Consider the following 24,964-nt stretch of genomic DNA (forward strand, 5'->3'; position numbering starts at 1 on the left):
CTGGACACTTACACTCTCCCAAGACTAAACCAGGAAGAAGTTGAATCCCTGAATAGACCAATAGCAGGCTCTGAAATTGAGGCAACAATTAATAGCCTACCCACCAAAAAAAGTCCAGGACCAGATGGATTCACAGCTGAATTCTACCAGAGGTACAAGGAGGAGCTGGTACCATTCCTTCTGAAACTATTCCAATCAATAGAAAAAGAGGGAATCCTCCCTAACTCATTTTATGAGGCCAACATCATCCTGATACCAAAGCCTGGCAGAGACACAACAAAAAAAGAGAATTTTAGACCAATATCCCTGATGAACATCGATGCAAAAATTCTCAATAAAATACTGGCAAACTGGATTCAGAAGCACATCAAAAAGCTTATCCACCATGATCAAGTGGGCTTCATCCCTGGGATGCAAGGCTGGTTCAACATTCGCAAATCAATAAACGTAATCCAGCATATAAACAGAACCAAAGACAAGAACCACATGATTATCTCAATAGATGCAGAAAAGGCTTTTGACAAAATTCAACAGCCCTTCATGCTAAAAACGCTCAATAAATTCGGTATTGATGGAACGTACCTCAAAATAATAAGAGCTATTTATGACAAACCCACAGCTAATATCATACTGAATGGGCAAAAACTGGAAAAATTCCCTTTGAAAACTGGCACAAGACAGGGATGCCCTCTCTCACCATTCCTATTCAACATAGTGTTGGAAGTTCTGGCTAGGGCAATCAGGCAAGAGAAAGAAATCAAGGGTATCCAGTTAGGAAAAGAAGAAGTCAAATTGTCCCTGTTTGCAGATGACATGATTGTATATTTAGAAAACCCCATCGTCTCAGCCCAAAATCTCCTTAAGCTGATAAGCAACTTCAGCAACGTCTCAGGATACAAAATTAATGTGCAAAAATCACAAGCATTCTTATACACCAGTAACAGACAAGCAGAGAGCCAAATCAGGAATGAACTTCCATTCACGATTGCTTCAAAGAGAATAAAATACCTAGGAATCCAGCTTACAAGGGATGTCAAGGACCTCTTCAAGGAGAACTACAAACCACTGCTCAGTGAAATCAAAGAGGACACAAACAAATGGAAGAACATACCATGCTCATGGATAGGAAGAATCAATATCGTGAAAATGGCCATACTGCCCAAGGTTATTTATAGATTCAATGCCATCCCCATCAAGCTACCAATGACGTTCTTCACAGAATTGGAAAAAACTGCTTTAAAGTTCATATGGAACCAAAAAAGAGCCCGCATTGCCAAGACACTCCTAAGTCAAAAGGACAAAGCTGGAGGCGTCATGCTACCTGACTTCAAACTATACTACAAGGCTACAGTAACCAAAACAGCATGGTCCTGGTACCAAAACAGAGATATAGACCAATGGAACAGAACAGAGTCCTCAGAAATAATACCACACATCTACAGCCATCTGATCTTTGACAAACCTGAGAGAAACAAGAAATGGGGAAAGGATTCCCTATTTAATAAATGGTGCTGGGAAAATTGGCTAGCCATAAGTAGAAAGCTGAAACTGGATCCTTTCCTTACCCCTTATACGAAGATTAATTCAAGATGGATTAGAGACTTAAATGTTAGACCTAAAACCATAAAAACCCTAGAAGAAAATCTAGGTAGTACCATTCAGGACATAGGCATGGGCAAGGACTTCATGTCTAAAACACCAAAAGCAACGGCAGCAAAAGCCAAAATTGACAAATGGGATCTAATTAAACTAAAGAGCTTTTGCACAGCAAAAGAAACTACCATCAGAGTGAACAGGCAACCTACAGAATGGGAGAAAATGTTTGCAACCTACTCATCTGACAAAGGGCTAATATCCAGAATCTACAAAGAACTCAAACAAATATACAAGAAAAAAACAAACAACCCCATGAAAAAGTGGGCAAAGGATATGAACAGACATTTCTCAAAAGAAGACATTCATACAGCCAACAGACACATGAAAAAATGCTCATCATCACTCACCATCAGAGAAATGCAAATCAAAACCACAATGAGATACCATCTCACACCAGTTAGAATGGCAATCATTAAGAAGTCAGGAAACAACAGTTGTTGGAGAGGATGTGGAGAAATAGGAACACTTTTACACTGTTGGTGGGATTGTAAACTAGTTCAACCATTATGGAAAACAGTATGGCAATTCCTCAAGGATCTAGAACTAGATATACCATATGACCCAGCCATCCCACTACTGGGTATATACCCAAAGGATTATAAATTAGTCTACTACAAAGACACATGCACACGTATGTTTATTGCGGCACTATTCACAATAGCAAAGACTTGGAATCAACCCAAATGTCCCTCCGTGACAGACTGGATTAAGAAAATGTGGCACATATACACCATGGAATACTATGCAGCCGTAAAAAAGGATGAGTTTGCATCCTTTGTAGGGACATGGATGCAGCTGGAAACCATCATTCTTAGCAAACTATCACAAGAAGAGAAAACCAAACACCACATGTTCTCACTCATAGGTGGGAACTGAACAATGAGATCACTTGGACTCGGGAAGGGGAACATCACACACTGGGGCCTATCATGGGGAGGGGGGAGGAGGGAGGGATTGCCTTGGGGAGTTATACATGATATAAATGATGAATTGATGGGTGCTGACAAGTTGATGGGTGCAGCACACCAACATGGCATAAGTATACATATGTAACAAACCTGCACGTTATGCACAAGTACCCTAGAACTTAAAATATAATAAAAAAAACAAAAAAAAAAAAAAAACAAATTCTTCATATTCGTTCCCTGTCACAGGCAAAGTGTGCAAAAGTTTTCTGCCATTCTGCAAACTGACTATTCACTCTGTTGTTTCGAAAAAGAATTTTTTATGTTAATTAAGTCTCATCTGTCTATATATTTTTTTAGGTAACAGGAACCTTTCGTGTTGAATCTTTGCCAAACAGGGAACAGCTTCTGCTTGCAGGAACCACTAGCAGGGGACATGCCATTCATTAGTAAAGAAGAGGGAGGAAGACAAGGGTCTGAGTTAGGTGGAGATAAGAAACCCAGACCCTGGCAGGAAATGGCATCTCAGCCGCACTTTCCTGTTCTGCATTGGTGGGGAGGGAGTACCAATAAGAAGCAGCCTGGGTTCTTGTACAGGAGGTGCCCTGGGCTGTGTCTCTGTGGTATGTGTGCACAGTAATATGTGGCTGTGTCCACAGGGTCCATGTTGGTCATTGTTAGAACCACCTGGTTTTTGGAGGTGTCCTTGGAGATGGTGAGCCTGCTCTTCAGAGATGTGCTGTAGTATTTACTATCATTCCAATAAATGCTTGCAAGCCACTCGAGGGCCTTCCCTGAGGGCTGACGGATCCAGCCCACGCCTGTTCCAGAAGTGCTGATTGAGAACCCAGAGAATGTGCAGGTCAGCGTGAGGGTCTGTGTGGGTTTCACCAGCGCAGGACCAGACTCCTTCAAGGTCACCTGGGACCAGACCCCTGTGGAGAAAGCAAAAGAAGATGAAGCCCACAAAGAAAAGAGCTGATGTTTCCCTTCTGAAGTCGTCTCTGACCACAGCACTCACACGACGGGACGGTCAGTAGCAAGAGTGTGTAGCAAAGCGTGTCCATGGTGGGGCACAGCAGTCACTGAGCCAGGCCCCGTGCTCTGCTTTTCAACCCACAGGAGGGTGGAGCTGGTGGAGATTTGCATCCCTCATCTGAGCCCTACTCTATGGGGTGCACTCAGGTCTCAGAACTCAGTAGGGGAGTGCATCTGTGGTGAGGAGTAGTGAGGAGCAGTGAGCCCTCTGGTGTGGGCGTCCACATGCGCTCTCCACTGGGGACACCGTCTCATTTCAGGACCGTAGCTCTCAGTCAAGGCTGTGACACTCCTGCTTCTACAGACAGGATCTTCTTGGATGCTCACGCAGGGGTCATGCAGCCTTCTGGTTTCAGTCCTAGAGGATTAGAGTAGAAATCAAGAGAGCTGCCGTTCTTCCTCCCTTCAAGAGAAATGACGGTGGGCATCTGGGAGAGCAGGGGGCTCCCCACAAGCATTCTGATCAAAATCCTCTTTGATTAGGGGGAAAGTGATGATTTAAAAAAAAAAAGCTGAAGAGAATAAATAATAAACATTTGTAAATAATTATGTAAAGATGTGAGCGTGCAGCTGTCAATCATCATTCATGATCACCACTGAAGAGAAAGTGTTAAAGTGAGAAGAAAGAGACAGAATCCCTGTGACAACATTTGTGAATCCCTAGATCCAGGCCACTAGAGACAGGGGATGAGCTGCTCCTCATGAGCGTGGGAATGACCACATTTCCGTGTCTCCTCCCTGTGGACATAAGTTTGCTACTCAGCAGTTGTCATCCTCCTCCGCCTATGGATTTCAGGGAGGGCAGGTCAAGGGATTCCTGGGACTGGATGCTGAGAGTTAATCTGCAAACTACACTTTCTTGTTCCCTGATGAGGGCCCTTTTCAGGTGTCTTTATGTAATGAATGTTTATTAACAAAATGACCCAGTAAATACATGAAAATAAACTTTTCCAGAGGAGTCATATATCTGCCTGTAGTCTCTGCATGTAGAACTATAAACCACTGCTCTTAATAAGAAGGCAAAGGCTTCAGTTAGAATTAAAAATAAAATGCAGACCTACCCGTTGTTAGGGCTTGAGTCCATAACTGCTTGTATTCTGAGCTAATTTTGCCACACAGCAGTTCAGCATCAGACAGACATGCTCATGTGAAGGAGTCATTGTGGGGACATTTGTGGTTTTCTGAGGGAAGAGTCCACAAAGCAATGCGTGTGCTTGTCTGAGGGAGGAGTACACACAGGGACAGATGTGGGCACATATCTAAAAGTAATTGCCCATTTAGGGACATTGAGTCCATCTATTATAGTACCTGAGTCAGGTGCCACTCATGGCCTGGTATTTAAGATGGAAAAATCGAACCTGGAAAAGTGGAATGAGTTGTTGAGGACGTGCGTGCTAAGGGTGTGAGAGTGAAACTCTGGGCACTTCAAGGCTTTTCCTACAGAATTGAGGAAATCCCCAGACAACTCACCCACCTGCTGTCCTGTGGTGTGGACTGGGGAGGAAGAACAGCAGCTCCATTCAATGCTGAGTCCCCCTTCACTGTATGAAGGAGACATTTATTAAATCTTGTGTCCTTCAGGCACTGGTAGAATCAACTAGAACACAAGGAAACAGAGGACACCAAGGAAACTCTACCCAGAAACACCTCCCATCTCTTTCCTGCAGAATGAAATCCTGAATCTGTGGGGTAAGGACAGTGGGTCAGAAGCTGAGGACACTGACAAAAAACCACTGTGGCTGGGAAGAGACACTCTGACACTTGGCGAAGGGAAGGAACAGGAACGCTTGGAAGGCCATGCTTCAGAGCCAGTCTCATCACCCACAGCTAAGAAGGAGACTAGGTCAGAAGGTTGGAGAACGTGCCCCTGTGTCCAAGCCCCTTCACCACACAACAATCACCAAGTAAATGTGTCAGCAGGATGTACCTGCCACAGCTGAAAAAGATAGGCTCTCTCTGGGAAGAATGACATGTGAAAACCCAAAAGCAAACAGGGAAACAAAAGCAGGTATCGCCAGAGGAATCTGAAGTTTTTGTGAACAGTAGAAGCTGACTTCAACTCCAATAGCTGGGCAACCATACACTTGAAACCCAACCCTGACTACATTCGCAGAAATGTGGTTAATGAAGGCCCAGCAGAATGTAATATGTGATTGTCTCCAGGAAGAAAATAAATACAAGAAAATAAGTAACAAAGGAAAAGCAAACTGGAATTATACATGCATTACAACTTCATTAAAAGTGAAAGGCAAGTAAAATTATGTCATTAAAAAAAGATCTTGGCCGGGCGCGGTGGCTCAAGCCTGTAATCCCAGCACTTTGGGAGGCCGAGACGGGCGGATCACGAGGTCAGGAGATCGAGACTATCCCGGCTAACACTGTGAAACCCCGTCTCTACTAAAAAAATACAAAAAACTAGCCGGGCGAGGTGGCGGGCGCCTGTAGTCCCAGCTACTCGGGAGGCTGAGGCAGGAGAATGGCGTAAACCCGGGAGGCGGAGCTTGCAGTGAGCTGAGATCCGGCCACTGCACTCCAGCCTGGGCGACAGAGCGAGACTCCGTCTCAAAAAAAAAAAAAAAAAAGATCTTGAGACAATTTGTCAGCACATTCATGTTTCAGGGCACATTTTACAGTTTCTCTGCTAGTAGCCACGTGATGTGCACTAAAAACATAGATCTATATAAAGAAATTAAGATTGTAAAAAAAAGGAACATCAAGATGAATTGTAGTTGTAATCTTTGTAATCGTTATAACGTATGTGTATAAAGTGATGTGAAATTACATATTATATTTTATAGCATATATAAGTGCAAACTGACAATAAGAAAGACTGGTAAGAAGGAGGAATTCAAAGTACACAGTTACATTATCTCTGTACTTCATATCGAGGCCATCACAGTATTTGCATTAGAATCTAATTTATATAATTCTTATTGTAAACCTTATGGTAATCAATACCATATTTATAAGAAGTGAATTATATAATCTGCTAATAGAGAAATAAACATCATTATAAAATGCTAATTTAAACAAAAAATAACAAAAAATAATATTAGTTTAAAAATAGAATTTATTATAGTTGCTTTAAAAAAAGCAAGACCCAACTGTTAGCTTTGTACAAGAAAGTTATCCTACATATTCACAAATAGAAAAGATAAAGATGGGAAAACATGAATTATGAAAATATGAACCAAAAGAAAGCTATAGTAGCTGTGTAAATTTCAGAAAATGTAGACATCAAAAAACGCTTTTAGGACTTAACAGGTATTACATAGGATAAAGTTACCAGTTTTTTAAAAGACACCAAAAAAGACTTAACAAACGCATAATAGATGAAGAACGCACCATTCGTTGTGATTTACAGAACAAACATGGTAAAAGAAGCAAAGATGTCAGTGAGAGCATGCACGTAAGAGTGCACGTAAGAACTTCCTCTTGAATTTCTCCCTGTTGCCACCCACACCAGCCCCGGTCCTGGAGCCTGCTGGACCAAGCTGATAGCTGCAGGTCAGTGAAGGTGAATCCAGAGGCTGTGCAGGAGAGACTCAGAGAACTGCTGGGCTGTACAATTTTTCCACCTCAGACTCCACCAGGTGAACTTCACACAGGTCTTCTGCAAACACAGAAGGAACAGACTGAGAACAGCCCCATGTGGAGCAGCCATAGCTGGACCTGATTCACAAGGGGCCCTGATACTGAGGGTGATGAGGAGGGAAGCCCAGATCAGTGCAGACCCCACGGTGAGGACACTGAGGAAGGGCACAGACATGGGGTGGCTCCTCACCAGGGCCCGAAGGAACAGGGGATGAGTTGTCTTTCACTGAGGAGGGGAAGGGACACATTTCCATGTCTTTCTTTTTGTGGTCATAGGGTGCACCGCTCAGCATTGCTTATCCATCCTCTGTGTCTACATTTCAGAGAGGGCAGGGTCAAAGGATTCCTAGGTCTGGATGCACAGGGTTAATCTGCCCATCACTCTTTCTCAGTCTCTAATGTGGACACCGTCCAGGTATCTTCATTGCAGCAAACGTTATCGACAAATAAGACCAGTAAGAACATAAGAAATACATTTCCAGAGACAACAGACATCTGTCTGTAATCAGTACATTTAGAGCTGCAAACCACTGTTCCTGACAATCAGGCAAAGTAAAGTTAAAAAGAAAAAAAGAATGCATATCTCCACCTTGTCAGGAAGGAGTTTTATAATTATCATTATCTTGAGATCATTTTGCCACAAAATTATTGAAGATTTAATACACGTGCTTGTGTCAGGAAACAGTCAATGTGGAAATGTGTGCACTTATCTGAGTGAAGAGTTCACAAGGAGACATGGTTGTTTGTCTGAGACGAGAGTCCACATGAGGAAATGTCTGTTTTCTGAGGAAAGAGTAAATGTAAGGACATATGTGGTGATCTGAGGAAAGAGTTCATGTGGGGTACATGTGTGTTTGTCTGAGGAAAGAATCCACATGAATACAGGTGTGTTTTTCTGACAGAAGAGCCCACACGTTGACAGGTGTGTGTACCCATCTGAGGGTAAATGCCCACTCAGGGACAGTGCATGCTTGAACTGAGCTGAAGTTTGGGGAAAACCTTTCTCAACCAAGGAAAGAAAAGAATGTTCTGGGTTGTTTGCTTGTCAGGAAGGAAAAACCTGGGTCACGTAGAAAATTGGTTTTGTCTTATTTAAAGGTCTTCATTGAATGGAAACATCATATATGCAAGTCAGGAAAACTACTTCAATCTTTGTTGCGTGTATCTCATAACATTCCCACACTCCCAAATACGTTATTAGATAATTTTATAGAGTATGCACTTAATCCAGGGGTTAATGAACTGCTAAATATATTTTAGTTGCATATATTTAGGTTTATATTTTCCATCACAAAATTATGAGCTTAGACAAATTAATTGTGTCACGTCTCAACCATTGCATATCACTAGAATATTCTTACTCTTCTTAAACTGAGCCTGTTTTACTTATTTTACACCCGCCCTCTAAATTCCTGGAACATCCTGTTTACTTGACTCTAGTCTTGGCTTTTACAGAATTTCAAACAAATGAAACGATACCGTATAATTGAAATGACTTCACAGAAGAAAGTGGAAAATGAAGTTACTGACATAAGAAACTTTGAAAGTGAGGAGATTCTGTAAGTTTTAATTGTAAACAAACCACACATAAGCACTGCATTGTAGTAGATAAACATGTTTCTTACAAGGGTACAACTTTACATTTCTGATGCTGCTCCAGCATGTGTCCTGAAATTGTGCAGCTAAGTAATAAAATGGCATATGGTGGGATGGGGTTCCTCACTTTGCAGTGGGTGGTTATAGACAGTCAAGGAAGGAAGACTAGAAAGGTCCATGTGGTAGCATAGTTGGGTGGAGAGTCCAGTGTCTTCTCATGTTTAATGTAATCAACTTACAGAAGATTAGATACATAAACAGTTTTGAAGTGTCCACAAACATGGTTCATATAAACATGCACATTTACTAGGGCATTTGGTTGAGAGGTCCTAGAAGTACTTATACCACATTAAAAAACAAAAATACCCAGTATCACAATATTTTATTTTAATATTACTCTTTAAAATTAGAAACAAGCACTCTTTATAAAAATGGCTAATTCTATGTATGAAAAAGGTAATACGGAAAATGAACTTAGAATTTATTATAATATCCAGGAAACAGGGAAGTGTTCGAAAACAAAAGGATGAGCTGTGCTGTAAAGATGCAGGAACCAAACTAAATCAGCGCCCAGCACCTAATAAAGCTGTGGCAATTTGAATAATAAAATGAATAATGTAGCATGGATCTTTTTCAGACTATGGAATAGACATCCATAAACCAATACGGATATTAATAGATGATTAAATAAATAAACAACGGGAAGAAGAACACATCTCCTTACAGAAGTCTTCCAAATATCTCAGGAGGAGAGTCCTCCAATCAATAGGTGAAGGCTAAACACTCACGAGTTGATTGTGGCCTGAGATTAGAGACATGGAAAAAAAAATCACTACTAGTGTATTTTATAGTGAAATTCACATATAATGCCAAATACATGCTCTATGAATGAAATTTTTTTATTTTTTTGGTCTAAATTTGTGCAGACAAACACACACACACACACACACACACACACACACACACACAATTTTTCTGCAATACGCACTGAGAAGGGAGAAAAAGGCAACCACAGACTAGGAGAAGATACTTCCAAGTCACATATTTGTTAAATCAATTCTTTTCATTTATTTTGCTTGTTTTTCTTTTTTGTATGTTTGTGTGGAGATGGAGTCTCCCTCAGTCCCCCAGGCTGGAGTAGCAGTGGCACAATCTCGGTTCACTGCAAGCTCCGTCTCCCGGGTTCACGCGATTCACCTGCCTCAGCCTCCGGAGTAGCTGGGACTACAGGCGCCGCCACTACACCTGGCTATTTTTTTTTTTTTTTTTTTTTTTTGTATTTTTAGTAGAGATGGGGTTTCACGGTGTTAGCCAGGATGGTTTCCATCTCCTGACCTCGTGATCCACCCGTCTCGGCCTCCCCAAGTGCTGGGACTACAGCTGTGAGCCATCGACCCCGGCCAATTCTTTTAATTTGTTAAATGACTTTTATAATCAATATGCGAGTAAACTTACAACTAATCAAAAGACAACAATGCAATGGTTAAAAATGAACCAAATATCAGGAGAGGCATCTCATCAAAAATTATATAAACATTGTTAAATATGGATTTTTTATTAAGAACATGTGCATTTAAATAAAAATTAGATACCATTACTCGCCTATTAGCATGGTTGAAACTCTCAATTCTCATGATGATAAACGGCAATATGAATGTGGAAAAACAAGAAATATCATGCATTGATGGTAGGAATTCCAATTGTCGCATGCACAAAATGAGATTTTTTGGCATTTTTAAAATAGAGATAAAAACAGAGTTAAAATGTGAACTTGTGTTTGGGTTCCAAAATATTTACAACATTGATTCAGAAATTGATGTTTACAAAGATCGATTCAGAGAAAGTTCTGTATCAGATTTCTTAATTTGATTCATTCTACAATCCCTGAAATTTGCTTACAGAATAAATGTTATATGAAACATCTCTCAAATTACTAAAATCCCCTCCACTCAAGCCCTTGTCCAAGGTTCTGTCACATCCAGCGCATAACATAGCTGGTAAAGGTGTGTCTGGAAGCCTTCCAGGAGACCTTCACTGAGGACCCAGGCTTCTTCACCTCAGCCCCAGACTGCACCAGCTGCACCTGGGAGTGGGCACCTGTGGGGAGGACACAGGAGTGGATGAAAGCCCACTTGACTGAACTCAATCCCCTTCTCATCACTGGGACTTGGGAACCCCTTACCTGTAGCTGCTGCCACCAAGAAGAGGATCCTCCAGGTCTGGTCCATAATGAGGAGCTGTGATCTCAGGGGCTTCTCTGGGGGAGGGATGTGGTTTCTGGGTGATGCTCTCAGGGCCCAGACATGTCCATATTTACCTCCGTGGATCTCAGGTTATTTGTATATTCAGGAGACAGAGCATTTCATAGCTCAAAACCTGATCTAGGATAAGAAACTGGAGATGAACGACACATCAGCCTTACATGAGTGGGATGCTGATGGTCCAAGCCCTAATCCTGCTTGAAGAAATGGATGCCCTGCTCCGTTTACAAATTTTTGTGGCCAGACATCCTTGCTTTCAAAAGCAAGCAGCCAGAGGACATACTCCTCACTGTGAACCCACATTTGATTAACATGGAGACCACATGGATGATTTCTGGAACCACCACTCTTCATGACACTGACCGGGTGCCGTGACCCCATCCTGGTCCCATCAGGCACCAGCCACAGCACATTGGTGACTCTGAGAAAGTGACTGCTGATGTCCCACGTGAGCATCCAGCACGTCCCTCTGATATCTGCTGGGCGCTCCTGAGACAGTGTCTCCAGCACCTGCCTGGCATCTTGATCCACCAGGATTTTCAGTAGAACCACCCTTGGTTTACAAATTTGCCCTGTGATTCATAATTAGAGTTGATTTTCTCATCTCACGGACAATAGGAATCAAAAGATGGAAGAGAACTTTGGAGTTCTTTGTGAATTCACTACTCCAAAAATAATTGGCCTAAAATTACCTAACACTGAAATCTGGCATTTTTATTCGTAGGAATACAGTGGCTCCCACAATTCTGTATCCATTCAATTAGTAAAACTATTCCTATCCTTTATATCATCACTATTAAGATATTTATAGTCCTGGAAACCCACTTTAGAAAATAGTTCTTGTTGCCTTAAATTATACGAATAGTTCTGGTGTAACAGGATATTTAAAGGCACATCAACAACTTGTTGAACACATAGTTTTCGTTGTTGTTGTTGTTGTTGACAAAGGAAGATACCTGAGAGGAAACTTCCTCCCCATCCTTCTGTACACCTGCTCTGGGGTTGGAACCTGTGCTTGGTGGCTCCTGAGTGCCCCCTTCAGCCCAGCCTTTCCTTGCAATGAGGTTTCTGCAGTGGCTGTGACCTTGACCAGGCGTCTCCAGGGGAGAAGCTCAACTTTCGTCTTTACTGCCTTTTGTGGTTTCAGTGTCCCTGGACTATTTGCTTACATCTTCCCTGGATTATCTTATATCTTACCTGGACTATTGACCTGGATTTGCTTACATCTTACCTGGATTAACTATTTGTTTACATCTTACCTAGGCTATTTGCTTACATCTTACCTGGATTATTTGCTTACATCTTACCTGGACTATTTGCTTATATCTTACTTGGACTATTTGCTTACATCTTACCTGTCTATGGACTATTTGCTTACATCTTCATACAATCATGGAAGAATGGGGGAGGGATCTGGAATGGCAGATTTGTCTTTCTTCACATAGGACAAGGTACTGGAAAAGTTCTTCCCTATGGGATCTTTTGGAGAAGGCTCTTGGTACAGTTTTCAGTAATTGTAACTTCCCCACTTCTGACCCATAGGAAACATATTTGGATTGTTTTTTTTTCTAATCTGGAGGTTTCTGGAGGGAAAGTCCAGAAGACTGAGGAGTGTTCGGCCCTCTGGAACTGTCACTTCACCATAGTCCACATCTGTCTTGCAGACATCTATAGTGCTTACCATGTAAGTGCCCTCAACAGCTTGTTTTTTATATATATGTATATATGTATGTGTATATATGTATTTATGTACATATATATGTTTGCATGTATATAAGTGTGTATATGTATGTACATATGTACACATATGTGTGTGTTTGTGTGTGTGTGTGTGTGTGTCTGTGTGTGTGAATATTCTTCTGCGGCTTCTGTTCCAGTAAAGCAAGTGTCAACTGCCATTTTGGACATACCTGTCTCTCCAGTTTTGGGAGTGGGCAATTTTTTATTGGAATTTCATTTCTTTGATGAATTCCCAAAGGTATTGAAGATCAGATTGTGCAGATGCCTCTTGACATAAGAATGAGGTGATGACTTTTGTAATCTTTACATTTTGGAGCAAAGACCAAAAGTACAACCAAAGGTCCTCTTCATGTGTTACTGGAGGCAGGATTCTAATCTGATTACATAGATGTGGCACCTGGTCTGACATGAATGAACAGGCAAGGAAACAGAAAAAGGACATAGCACAACGCTTATGAAAAAGTCTCAGCAATTTTAATTTTCTTCTGAGGAAGCTGAAATTGTGAAAGTAAAACAGTGTGACTGGTCATGTCTCAGGTGATGTTGTGTTCTGGAAAGTGTCTCCAGTCCTGGGCTGGATCCAGTAGGTGCACTCAGGCCCCCAAACCTAAAGCAGAGACTTGAATTCCTTAAACAGATGATATTCCAATGAGAAAGCTGTTCTCAGGTGAGCTGCAGAGCAGGGAGGAGGAGACGGAGGTGTCTTTGGCTTCCCAGAATTGCTGAAACTTGAAGACCAAGGCCATCTGCATGGATCAGAGATCTACCTATGAGTACATCATATCAACTCTGATTTCAGGAATCTTTGGCTGTGTAGGAGGTGAAGCAATGTGATTTATTCCTTTCTGCTAACGCAGTGCGCTTCAGAGAAAATGAATTGAAAATTTAATAAATATACTTTTTGCCATAATAAGGGAGAGAATATGAATAATTCATGGCAATGCAAGTGGTCACTTCAGAGCTGGCAGAAGGAGCAAGTGCATAACTGAGAGAAGGAAGCGCCCTGCCTCAGGAAGCAGGTGCGTTAAGACCATCCCCTGAAAACTGCCCTCCAGATGCCACGTGTCAGTGGAACCTGGGCCCGTACCAGGGGTCTTGTGCATAGTGTGGAGAGCAGAGCACATCTCCATTCCTCCTTACTGTGTGACCTAGGATGTGACCTCTTCTCTGAGCTTCATTCTAACTAGGTGTTAAAATCAAACAACAGCAGTAACTTTACCTGTAAACTTTCCGGTAAGAGCCAGTGATGATCAGAATTGTTATCACTGTTGTTGCCCGACCCCTTAAATATCATAAAACTACCTGTGTGACCCCTCATCTCAGACCTCAGATGACCACCTCGCAGAGAGCACACCTGCTTTGTTTCTGTCACAAACGTGGTATTAGAACTGGAAAGTATGTGTACCTTGTTATAGAGTTTATCTTAGTTATGTTACATTGGATGAAGTTAGAATTAGTGAGAGTTAGAAATTTGGCTGATGGGATATCTAAGCAAACTGTCGATGGTGTGTCTTCATTTCTCCCTGCTTATTATAGATAATGTGAGAGGAGAGAGAAAAATTTAAGAGGAAACTATGGACCAATAGTCAGGTGTTTGATAAACAAAGGAGGTTTTCACATCTTCTGGAAACCCCATTAAATTAAATAAATTAGGGAACTTTAAGACATTTTTCCACATTCTGGATGCATGTCTAATACAGACTTAGATTTAAATGCAAAAAGAGATAACACAGAAAATGGAAATTCTGCAGCAGATCATTTTGCCCAATAGGCAGATTTAAACTAGTTTGTGATTTTAGCTAAATATCCCACTAATAAACCCCAGATCCAAATAAGAAATTATAAAATTTCAATGTTTAATGACTGGTTGAGGGAAGCTTGAACTAACATTATTTTGATCAATCATACCTCAATAATAAAACTTTGTCCAGTGGCCCAACTTTTCTAGGGGCTGCCTGAGTAAATAGTTTCTACTTCCCCTACCTGGCAGAATCAATCATCTTCTAAATCCTGGGGGTCACTAAGAACAGACAGAAGTTTGAATACTTTGAAATTTTGAGCGACCCAAAATTACTCTCTGGGCTGACTGGTGAGGGTGATCTCTGTGAGCCTTGTCTTGGAAGAGTGTATGGTGGCTTTTGTTAAAATGAACAGGTAGCAACAAAGACAGTCAAGGAAAATGAAGAAGCAGGGGAACATGGTCCAAACAGAAGAACAACACAAAGGTCCAGAAACCAACATCAATGAAAAGGAAGCATATGGTTTACCTGGCAGAAAACCTTAAGTAAATGTTAGAAACATGTTCAATGAGCTAGTGGCACCATGCAAGAACAATGCGAGAATTTTAATAGAGATAAAACATTTAGAAGATGACTAAACAAACCTATTGACGCTGAAGAATACAATAAGTCAGCCAAAAATTTTAATAGAAGATTTTAGACCAGACTAGATCATGTAATAGAAGAAACAGTAAACTCAAAGAAAGATCGTTTGAAATAGTAGAGACAGAGAAGAAAAATTTCAATGAAAAAAATAAAATAGAGTTAAAGACTTATGAGTCAGGAAGCACATTGAAAACTAAATTATGCATTGAGGAGTTATGCAAAAATAGTCTTATTTTTGCATACAAAAGGGGTAGTGAAGGAAGAGGGTGTGTGTGTGTGTTTATTGGAGAGAGAGAGAGAGAGAGAGAGATGTGTGAAAATATTTTTCAAAGAAGTAATGGCATAGAAACTTTCTAAATCTGGAAAAGCAAATATTCACCCACATCCAAGAAGCTCTATAAATTTTAAGTAAGGTAAACCAAATGAGAAAAATCTGAGATAGTTTGAAACCACATTGTTAAAAGAAAAAGTTTTTGAAAACAGAAAGAAAAAGAGCAGATTTAGCAGATTTCTCAGTGTAAGGTTTTCAGTCCAGAATGGAGAGGAATTATATTCAATAATCTGTGGTTTAGTGATAGAGATTATTTCTGAGAAATGTGTTTCTAGTCAGTGTCATCATTGTGTGAGCATCATAGGGTGAACTTACACAAACCTACAGGGAATGCGCAACTACACATAGACTATGTGGAATAGCACAGTGTTCCCAGACAACTAACCTGTACAGGGTGTTACTGCACTGAACACTGTAGGGAACTGAAACACCGTGGTAAGTATCTCTCTATCTAAACACAAATAAATATGGAACATCCTTAGTGAAAATATGGTATTACAATGTTATGTGGCCACAAACATGTATGTGGTCTATTGTTGACTGAAACATTGTTAGGTGGCCCATGACTGTATTCAAATTGCTGGGGGGAGGGGGAAGACTGAAAAACAAACAAAACTCTGCCAACCAAGAAACTTTACCATGTAAATCTTTTTGTAAAACAAAGGATAGATAAGATCTTTCCCAGAGAAGCAAAAACTAAAGGAGTTCTTCACCGCTGGGCCTGCCTTAAACACCAAAGTGTCTCAACTAGGTGTGCAGAATAATGACGTAGCTGCATCAGCTCCATTCTGGCCTCTGCCGTGTGACAGTTTTGTGTGAATTTTCTTTCTGCTCTCTCATGACTTTTCTCGCTCAACTTCTAACTCCATTCTCCTTTTAATTCTCAGTTTATTGAAAAGATTCATATTTAGCTAAGAACATTAAAAACTTTGGACAAAAATTTCATCTTAAGCTCAACAAATTTAATTAACGGTCTTCACGGATGCCCATCTGTTTTTTCTTGTTTCGTTTTCCTGTGGGATATGGCCCTTGTTTCTACCTCAGTCCAATCCTTATTTCCATATGCATGACGCATCCAACCATCACACATCTAGGAACATCCTGGAGGAAGGGACCCTACCATCTGCCTCATTGGGCTTCAGGTGCACAGTGGCCATTCCTTCAGTTGTTGTATGTGCTTTATGGCTTTTCATTTAAAAGTGTATTTCACTATCCCCCAAATAAAGTTCCTGGACCTTAAAAAGTGATGTGGCGTTGGGGGCATTGACAGCCAAATTTCACTGAAAGTCTCTTCTGCCCTTGGTAATTGAGGAAGACTGGGAGGAAGGGAACAAAACTCAGACCTCATGTAGCTCCTCATTTAGCACTAGATTCAGTGTAAATTTAGAAAGTTGAAGACATAGAGTAATGTTGGTGTGGTTTTCTGTGGCATACTAAGGAGACAGCAGAAGATGGTCAGTGGTCAGTCTCCATCCAGCTGGTACCCATTGTCCATTAGATAGGTCCTAATGAAAGATAAAAGACAACTTTTGTGACAAAGCCCCAAGGTCTTCTTTAAAACACTTTGCCCAGAAATTGGCCAACAGGGACATGACAAGTTTTTATATCAGAGCTACTATTTTTTGCCTACTTTGTGTAGAAATCTGAGAGATGTGCCCAGTCTCAGGGGTCTGATTCTCCATCCAGGGGACAGCGCTAACAGAGCTATGTGGTATTAGTCGGTCTGGGTCTTCATAAGAAGCCAACACGGAGTGGGTGGCTTAAACAACAAATATTGATTTGCTTAAAATTTTGATGTCTGAATGTTGAAGATCAAGGTGCTGGCAGGTTTGGTTCTTGGTGCGGCTTCTTCCTGGCTTGCACTTGGCTACCTTCTAGTGCACTGCGTCTCCACATGGCCTCTTCTCTGCGTGCACGTGAAAAGTGAGAGGTCTCTGGTGTGCCTTCCTTTTCTTATAAATACAACACGTCTGTTGCATTAGGGTCTTACACTTATGACCACATTTAACCTTAATTGCATCATTAAAATTCCAATAGAGATCCATTGAATTTAAGGTTTCAGCATATGAGTTTCAAAGAGGGAACAATTCAATTGATGACACAAATCAAGAGATGGTGAGAACCATTAGTATATATATATTTTTTAAACAATAAGTTATAATGGACCGTGCAGGAACTTGCAGGTAAGTTCCTAGTAATTGGTGAAACTTCAATTGTAAGAGGAAAATTTGTCTTCCTCGTTTCTTTCCTGGCACAAGAGTGTGAGGAAAAAGAACCACTGATAATAAACTAAGAGGAGTCCTGGGGACAGCTGAGGTGCTGGCGAGGAGGGAGAGCACTGAGCAGATGAGGAAGCCCCGCCCTCCCTGCACCTGCTCCTGACCCGGCCTCCTGCTCTGTGGTCCCCGCGCGCCCCCTGCTGGTCCTGAGCGGCACCTGCGCCCGCCCCCTCCGCCTCCCTGCAGGGAGGTTTGTGTCTGGGCTCACACTCACCTCCCCTCACTGTGTCTCTCGCACAGTAATACACGGCCGTGTCCTCGGCGGTCACAGAGCTCAGCTTCAGGGAGAACTGGTTCTTGGACGTGTCTTTTGAAATGGTGACTCGACTCTTGAGGGAGGGGTTGTAGTCGGTGCTCCCACTACTACCATAGATACGCCCAATCCACTCCAGCCCCTTCCCTGGGGGCTGGCGGATCCAGCTCCAGTAGTAACCACTGCTGATGGAGTAACCAGAGACAGCGCAGGTGAGGGACAGGGTCTCCAAAGGCTTCACCAGTCCTGGGCCCGACTCCTGCAGCTGCACCTGGGACAGGACCCCTGTGAACAGAGAGAGCCACAGTGAGTCCTGGGATCAGAGGCAGCCTCCCATACCTTCATGTCTGGATCCTTGAGACACTCACATCTGGGAGCTGCCACCAGGAGGAGGAAGAACCACAGGTGCTTCATGTTCTTGCACAGGATGTCCGTGACTCTCAGAGAGCATTTCCCATGTGAGCAGGACCCTGAATTTAAGGAAATGTGTGGTGGTTTCCTTTGGGTGCCTAAGTGAGGATTTGCATGTGGGTGGTGCCTTTGTATGGAGAGGTGTAAAAAGAGGATGGAGGGACCCTGTCTTTTGGGCTCACCCTGAGAGGAAGATGCTGGCTGTGCCCTCTGAGAACTCAGTTCTCTTCCTGGGGCTTCCCCTCTCCATGCCCAGAGTCCTCTTCTTCCAGGTAGGAAAAGTGCTGAAGGAGCTGGTCTGGGAGATGAGTGTGATCATGGATCAGGGACAGATTTTGGAATAGGGTCAACTATTCTACCCTTAAAGATTCATATAAAACCAACCACATATCCAGATCATTTAAATTGTCATTTACTACTTCAGACACATTGAAACAACTGCTGAATGTAATAATGACAGTGACTTCAAACAATCCTGGATCCATCCAATGTTTATTGTAGTTCAGAACATCCGTCATGGTTAGAGGGAAGCTCACTGTCCCTGGAAGTGGGTCATTTATAAAAGCACCTGAGAGCTGTCCTTCTGTGACCTTTTGGTGTTTGGGATTCAGTCTGAGATCTTAGGAGAAGGTAGTGGGACATGCGTCCATTCTTCTCAGTGTGTGACCTTGAAGATGTGGCCTGGTCTCTAAGCAATTCTGATTAAAAATATGTAGATTCTAGATTGCAGTGACAACTTCAGACAAAAACTCTACAACAGGTCAGCACTGGAGGATAGTCTCATGAAGATCATGAAGATTAGTGCTATTACCTTTCCTGGGAACCAGAGAGGAACTCTGTGACCCCTCTCCTCTAGAGCACAAGAAACTCTGGCCCTTCCCTGACAGGTCGCACTTGTGAAACAGCCACATATTTATCAAGCCCAGAGTCCTTACCCACATATTTATCATTTCAGGTCCATCTGCCTCTGAAAGACTTTATCCTCCATTGATTTGCATGAACACACTCTAGGATGTGCTGTATTGCAACTTGTGCATTTGACATTAGTTTGGTGAATTATGTAATAAACAATCTATCTCCTTGGATGTGGATAACAGGAGAGTCTTCAAAAGTTTGATGTGTTTTGAAATCAGGACATACCTGGGCTGTCTTATTAGGACCTGAACTGTGGGGAAAAGAAAGAGAGACCAGCCTGTTACTGTGTCTATATAGAAAGAAGTAGACATAAGAGACTCCATTTGGTTCTGTATTTGAGATGCTGTTAATCTGTGACCCTACCCCCAACCTTGTCCTTGCAAGAGACATGTGCTGTGGTGACTCAAGGCTTAACGGATTTTCGGCTGTGCAGGATGTGTCTTTGTTAAACAAGTGCCTGAAGGCATCTTGCTGGTTAAAAATCCTGCCCGTCTCGGCCGGGCGCGGTGGCTCAAGCCTGTAATCCCAGCACTTTGGGAGGCCGAGACGGGCGGATCACGAGCTCAGGAGATCGAGACCATCCTGGCTAACACGGTGAAACCCCGTCTCTACTAAAAAATACAGAAAACTAGCCGGGCGAGGTGGCGGGCGCCTGTAGTCCAGCTACTCCGGAGGCTGAGGCAGGAGAATGGCGTAAACCCGGGAGGCGGAGCTTGCAGTGAGCTGAGATCCGGCCACTGCACTCCAGCCTGGGCGACAGAGCGAGACTCCGTCTCAAAAAAAAAAAAAAAAAAAAATCCTGCCCGTCCCTGGGCAATGGAACATCTCGGTGTAAAACCCATTGTGTGCTTTGTTTACTGAGCAAGGAGAAAACCGCCTTTAGGAATAAGGTGGGACTTGCTGGAGCAATGCTGCTAGAAGGTTTATAGAGATGTTTGCATATGCATCTCAAGGCACAGCATTTTCCTTTAAACTTATTCATGTCACAGGGATTTTTGTTCATACCTCTTACTGCTGATTGCCTCCCTACAATGATCCTATTGTCCAGCCACTCCCTTATGTTTAAGATGGTAAAGATAATTATCAATAAATACTAAGGGAACTCAGAGACTGGTGCGGCGTGGGTCCTCTGTAAGCTGAGCGCCGGTCCCCTGGGCCCAGCTTTTCTTTCTCTATACTTTGTCTCTGTGTCTTATTTCTTTTCTCAAGTCTCTCATTCCACCTAACGAGAAACACCCACAGGTGTGGAGGGGCAGGCCACCCCTTCACTGAACAACTGGGCTTACCTGTGGGACAACAGAGGGAAAGAGATAGACCCCACACCAGAGCCAGGCGAACTCCTTACCTACCAGGTGGTCCCTGGGCATTTAGTTTGAACAGATCGAGAAGGACCTTCCTCACCCTCAGGAGAATTATGAACATTGAGGGAAATTGAGATAAATTTTTATTTACAGAGAATAATTCATAAGCTTGTAGACCTCTATGTGGATGTGTACAGGGTTGCTAGGATATGCTCATACACAGAACAGAAAGAATTATGATTTGTGGAAAGAAAAGCAAAGAGCTTCTGAATTTGTAGATATTGTTTGCCACAAATTGGTCAGGTCACTAGATCATCTTATGTTGCTAGAGGTAAAGCTTCTCAACATTGTCATGGAGACAAAAAGCAAAAGAGGAAAGATTCAAGTGAGATTCCTTTGAAAAATACCAGTAATGAACAGGCCAAAAGAAGTGAACCATTATGGAAAGAGTGGTAAGAATTGGGGTTTGAGAACCTCTGCCTAGATTTCAGAAGACGTATGAAAACACCTGGATGTCCAGTCATAAGTTTGCTGCAGCGGTGGAGTACTCATGGAGAACCTCTGCTAGGGCAGTGAGGAAGGGAAATATAGGGCCAGAGCTCCCACACAGAGTCTCTACTGGGGCACTGTCTAGTGGAGCTGTGAGAAAAGCGCTGCCATCCTCCAGATCCCAGAATGGTAGATCCACTGACAGCTTGCACTGTGTGCCTGGAAAAGCCACAGACACTCAACACCAGCCTGTGAAAGCAGCCGGGAGGGATGCCATACCCTGTAAATCCACAGGGGTGGAGCTGCCCAAGACCATCGGGACCCACCTGTTGAATCAACATGTCCCAGATGTGAGAAGTGGAGTTGTAGGTGATCATTACGGAGCTTTATGATTTGACTGCCCTGCTGGATTTTGGACTTGCATGGGGCCTCTTTGTTATGGCCAATGTCTGTCACTTGGAATGGGTATGTTTTCCCAATGCCTGTAACTTGCTTTTGAATTTACAGGCTCACAAGTGGAAGGGACTTGCCTTGTCTCAGATGAAAGGTTGTACTGTGGACTTCTGAGTTAATGATGAAATGAGTTTAGACTTTGGGGAGCTGTTGGGAAGGCATGATTGGTTTTGAAATGTGAGGACATGAGATTTGGGAGGGGACATGGGGTGGAATGATATGGTTTGGCTGTGTCTCCACTCAAGTCTCATATGGAAGTGAAACTCCCATGATTCCCAATGTTGTGGGAGGGGCCCAGTGGGAGGTGACTGAATTATGGGGGTGGGTCTCTCCTGCACTGTTCTCATAATAGTGAATGAGTCTCATGAGATCTGACAGTTCTAAAAAGGGGAGACCCCAGCACGAGCTCTCTTCTCTCGTCTGCTGCCATGTCAGATGTGCCTTTCACCTTTCACTGTGATTGTGAGGCCTTTCCAGCCACGTGAAACTGTAAGTCCAAAAAAACTCTTTCTGTTTGTAAATTGCCCATTCTCTGGTAAGTCTTTATCAGCAGTGTGAAAACAGACAAATGCAGTCAGACATGCTCTACTCAAGGTCTCTGCACATGGAGAAAAACCAGTGAAAGTGGAAAATGCATTTTCTTGGTCTGTTGAAAAATACCTATAGAAAACACAACCCTGTAGCAGGACATCACGCAGAACTAAGACATAATGGAACTGGAATAAATGTGAAAATTACAATCATTTGCAGATGCATATTTGTTCATTTATCTTCAAATGAAATAAAGTAAAAGCAGGCGTTCTGTTTCAAAATCCACAAAGAGTGTGTTGACCTTGAGAATACACCCCTCTCCCAGTCTCTAAAGGCAGGAAAATGCATGTGGATCAGGTGTCAAGCTGCTGCTTTGTGACGTCTATGATACGGCTTGTGCTGAAGCCCAGGCGCTGTGGTCTACTCTAATGAAAGGAAGGACTCTTCAATGGTTTTGAGGCAGAGCCATTACTGGAGTCATCGGGGTCCCCTGTGGGGTATGCTCCTCAGGACACTGACCAGTGTGATCAAGGCAGGGTCATCTCTGCCCCCAAAGTGACACTCAGGCTTCTGCAGGGTGTGGATGTGTCCTCCTGATACAAAAAGAAAAAAAAAAAAAGATACAAGGTTGGGGGGACGTTTTGTAGTCAGAGACAACACCAAATGTTAGTACAGAATTGTAAATCTAGAGAAATTCCCTGGGGTAATTTGGTAGCAAGGCAGCTCCAGACCATGACGGGAAACCAGCCCTTGCACCACCTGCACTTGCCCCTGGAGACAGCCCCGTGCACAGGGTCCCAGGCGTTCCCCGGTTGTCCCAGGTACCCTGCAGGGAGGTTTGTGTCTGGGCTCACACTGACTTCTCCTCACTGTGTCTCTCGCACAGTAATACACGGCCGTGTCCTCGGCTCTCAGGCTGTTCATTTGCAGAGACAGTGAGTTCTTGGCGTTGTCTCTGGAGATGGTGAATCGGCCCTTCACAGAGTCTGCGTAGTATGTGCTACCACCACTTGTACTAATAACTGAGACCCACTCCAGCCCCTTCCCTGGAGCCTGGCGGACCCAGTGCATAGCATAGCTACTGAAGGTGAATCCAGAGGCTACACAAGAGAGTCTCAGAGAACCCCCAGGCTTTACCAAGTCTCCCCCAGACTCTACCAGCTGCACCTCACACTGGACACCTGCAAAAACAGAGACATACTGGTCAGAGACCACCACACATAGGCCCTGTTTCTCTCACTTATGTCCAATCACACTCAATATCTCTCATTCTCCATAAATCACCTTTTAAAATAGCAACAAGGAAAATCAAACTCAGCACAAACTCCATGGTGCGTCTTCTGTGTTCAGTGTTCATGACTAAGTGGAAACAGCTGGGAATCCCGGGGCTGTGGCTCCTCTCCCAGAGCTGCAGGGTCAGGATTTGACTGGTTTTTAACAGCAGAGGGAGGGCCCTATTTGCATATCTCCTACTACACAGAGAGCTCTGGGGTGGGAGCCATGAGGAGACGGCAGACTCCAGATAAAATGACAGGGCCCCGCAGGAGTTGGGTGACAATGATGGTATTTGGAAAACACGCTGTCTTATTAGGAAATTTTGTTGTGATCAATATTTTGCACTATTTTATTTTTTATATATTTGTGTAAATTATGTTCTGTAGGAGTCAATGGTTTCTCCATTTACATATGTGGATGTAAACTCACACATGGAGGAGGGGCTAAGTGTGTGTCTAGGAGCCCATGTCTGGGATGGGTGAGCCCCGGTATCTGAGCCTGTTATTCCTCATCATTGTTACTCCCTGAACCAAATCTTGGTAAGAATTGGGCATACCTAGTATGCTTTGTGGAACCCATTTCCTGTACTGAGAATGCTTGTGATTTTGTTGCACTCTACCATTCACCTAAAAATAAGGAGGGAACTAGGATTCAGGAGTTAAATTCTCAGACATTTCTGACATTTAATATGTATTTTCTGTCTTTATACCACCCTTTCTTTGTCTAATTTTTCATTTGTCTGTTTACAATAAATTTTGTGAGTGTTATTTGGCAGATAATAGCTTCACATATTTAAAGTGTGCAATTGATAAACATGAAGTGTCATCATTACCAAAGTGGACAAGTGAGTTTCCCTCAACATTTTCTCTTGTTCTTCTGTATGTCTCCTCCTTTCCTCTTCCTTTTGTCTACCCTTTTCCCAGGTAACTACTGATCTTCTGGATATTACCTTAGATTATTTTTCATTTAAAATAAATTACATAAATGGAGTAACATGGTGTATATTCTTATTTGTCTGGCTTATTTTGCTCATCATAAACATTTAGATATTTTTCTTTGTTGTTCTGTGTGCCAGAAATATATTTCTTATAAGTGTTGAGTAGTATTCCAGTGAACACATTTACCATAATTTGGTTTTTTTGGAGGGCAGCTGAAAAATGTTTGGATTCTTTTATTATTCTAGGTTTTACTTAAAAAGTATGCTGCTCAGCTTTAAAATGTACATAAATGAGAAATATATATATATGTATTTATTTTTGAAACAATAACATCGGCAATAACAGATAAATAGAAAATATGGAAGTTTGCAAGTTTTATTTAATGCTTCAGATAATTGAAGGTTTAAAACAACAAAAACAAAATGAAATCTAGGGAGAGGCAAGTTCTTGTGTCGAGTAATAAAGCCAAGATATGAAATTACCTGAGGCAGAGTCTGTCGTATTCAGTGTAGGGGCCATTACAAAACGGAGCACAAATATACATTGGATTGCTTGAAGTCGAGTATGTGAAGCGTGTTGTAGTGAGAAATTCTAAGGGACAACATACTGAAGAG

At 42.5% G+C, this 24,964-nt stretch overlaps 3 gene segments (V, D, J or C); all 3 read right to left on the minus strand.

The window, feature by feature from the left end:
• Positions 1 to 3,071: 3,071 nt before the first annotated feature.
• On the minus strand, positions 3,072 to 3,661 carry LOC104674992. The segment is given in 2 exon segments: positions 3,072 to 3,496; positions 3,583 to 3,661. Coding segments are annotated over 2 exon segments (456 nt in total).
• A 13,323-nt stretch (positions 3,662 to 16,984) lies between these two features.
• LOC115897484 lies at positions 16,985 to 18,508 on the minus strand. The segment is given in 3 exon segments: positions 16,985 to 17,010; positions 17,999 to 18,322; positions 18,406 to 18,508. Coding segments are annotated over 3 exon segments (381 nt in total).
• A 4,295-nt stretch (positions 18,509 to 22,803) lies between these two features.
• LOC104677075 lies at positions 22,804 to 23,562 on the minus strand. The segment is given in 2 exon segments: positions 22,804 to 23,318; positions 23,422 to 23,562. Coding segments are annotated over 2 exon segments (588 nt in total).
• Positions 23,563 to 24,964: the final 1,402 nt, after the last annotated feature.

This window comes from Rhinopithecus roxellana, chromosome 5, assembly GCF_007565055.1.
Source record: "Rhinopithecus roxellana isolate Shanxi Qingling chromosome 5, ASM756505v1, whole genome shotgun sequence".
Taxonomy (NCBI): domain Eukaryota; kingdom Metazoa; phylum Chordata; class Mammalia; order Primates; family Cercopithecidae; genus Rhinopithecus; species Rhinopithecus roxellana.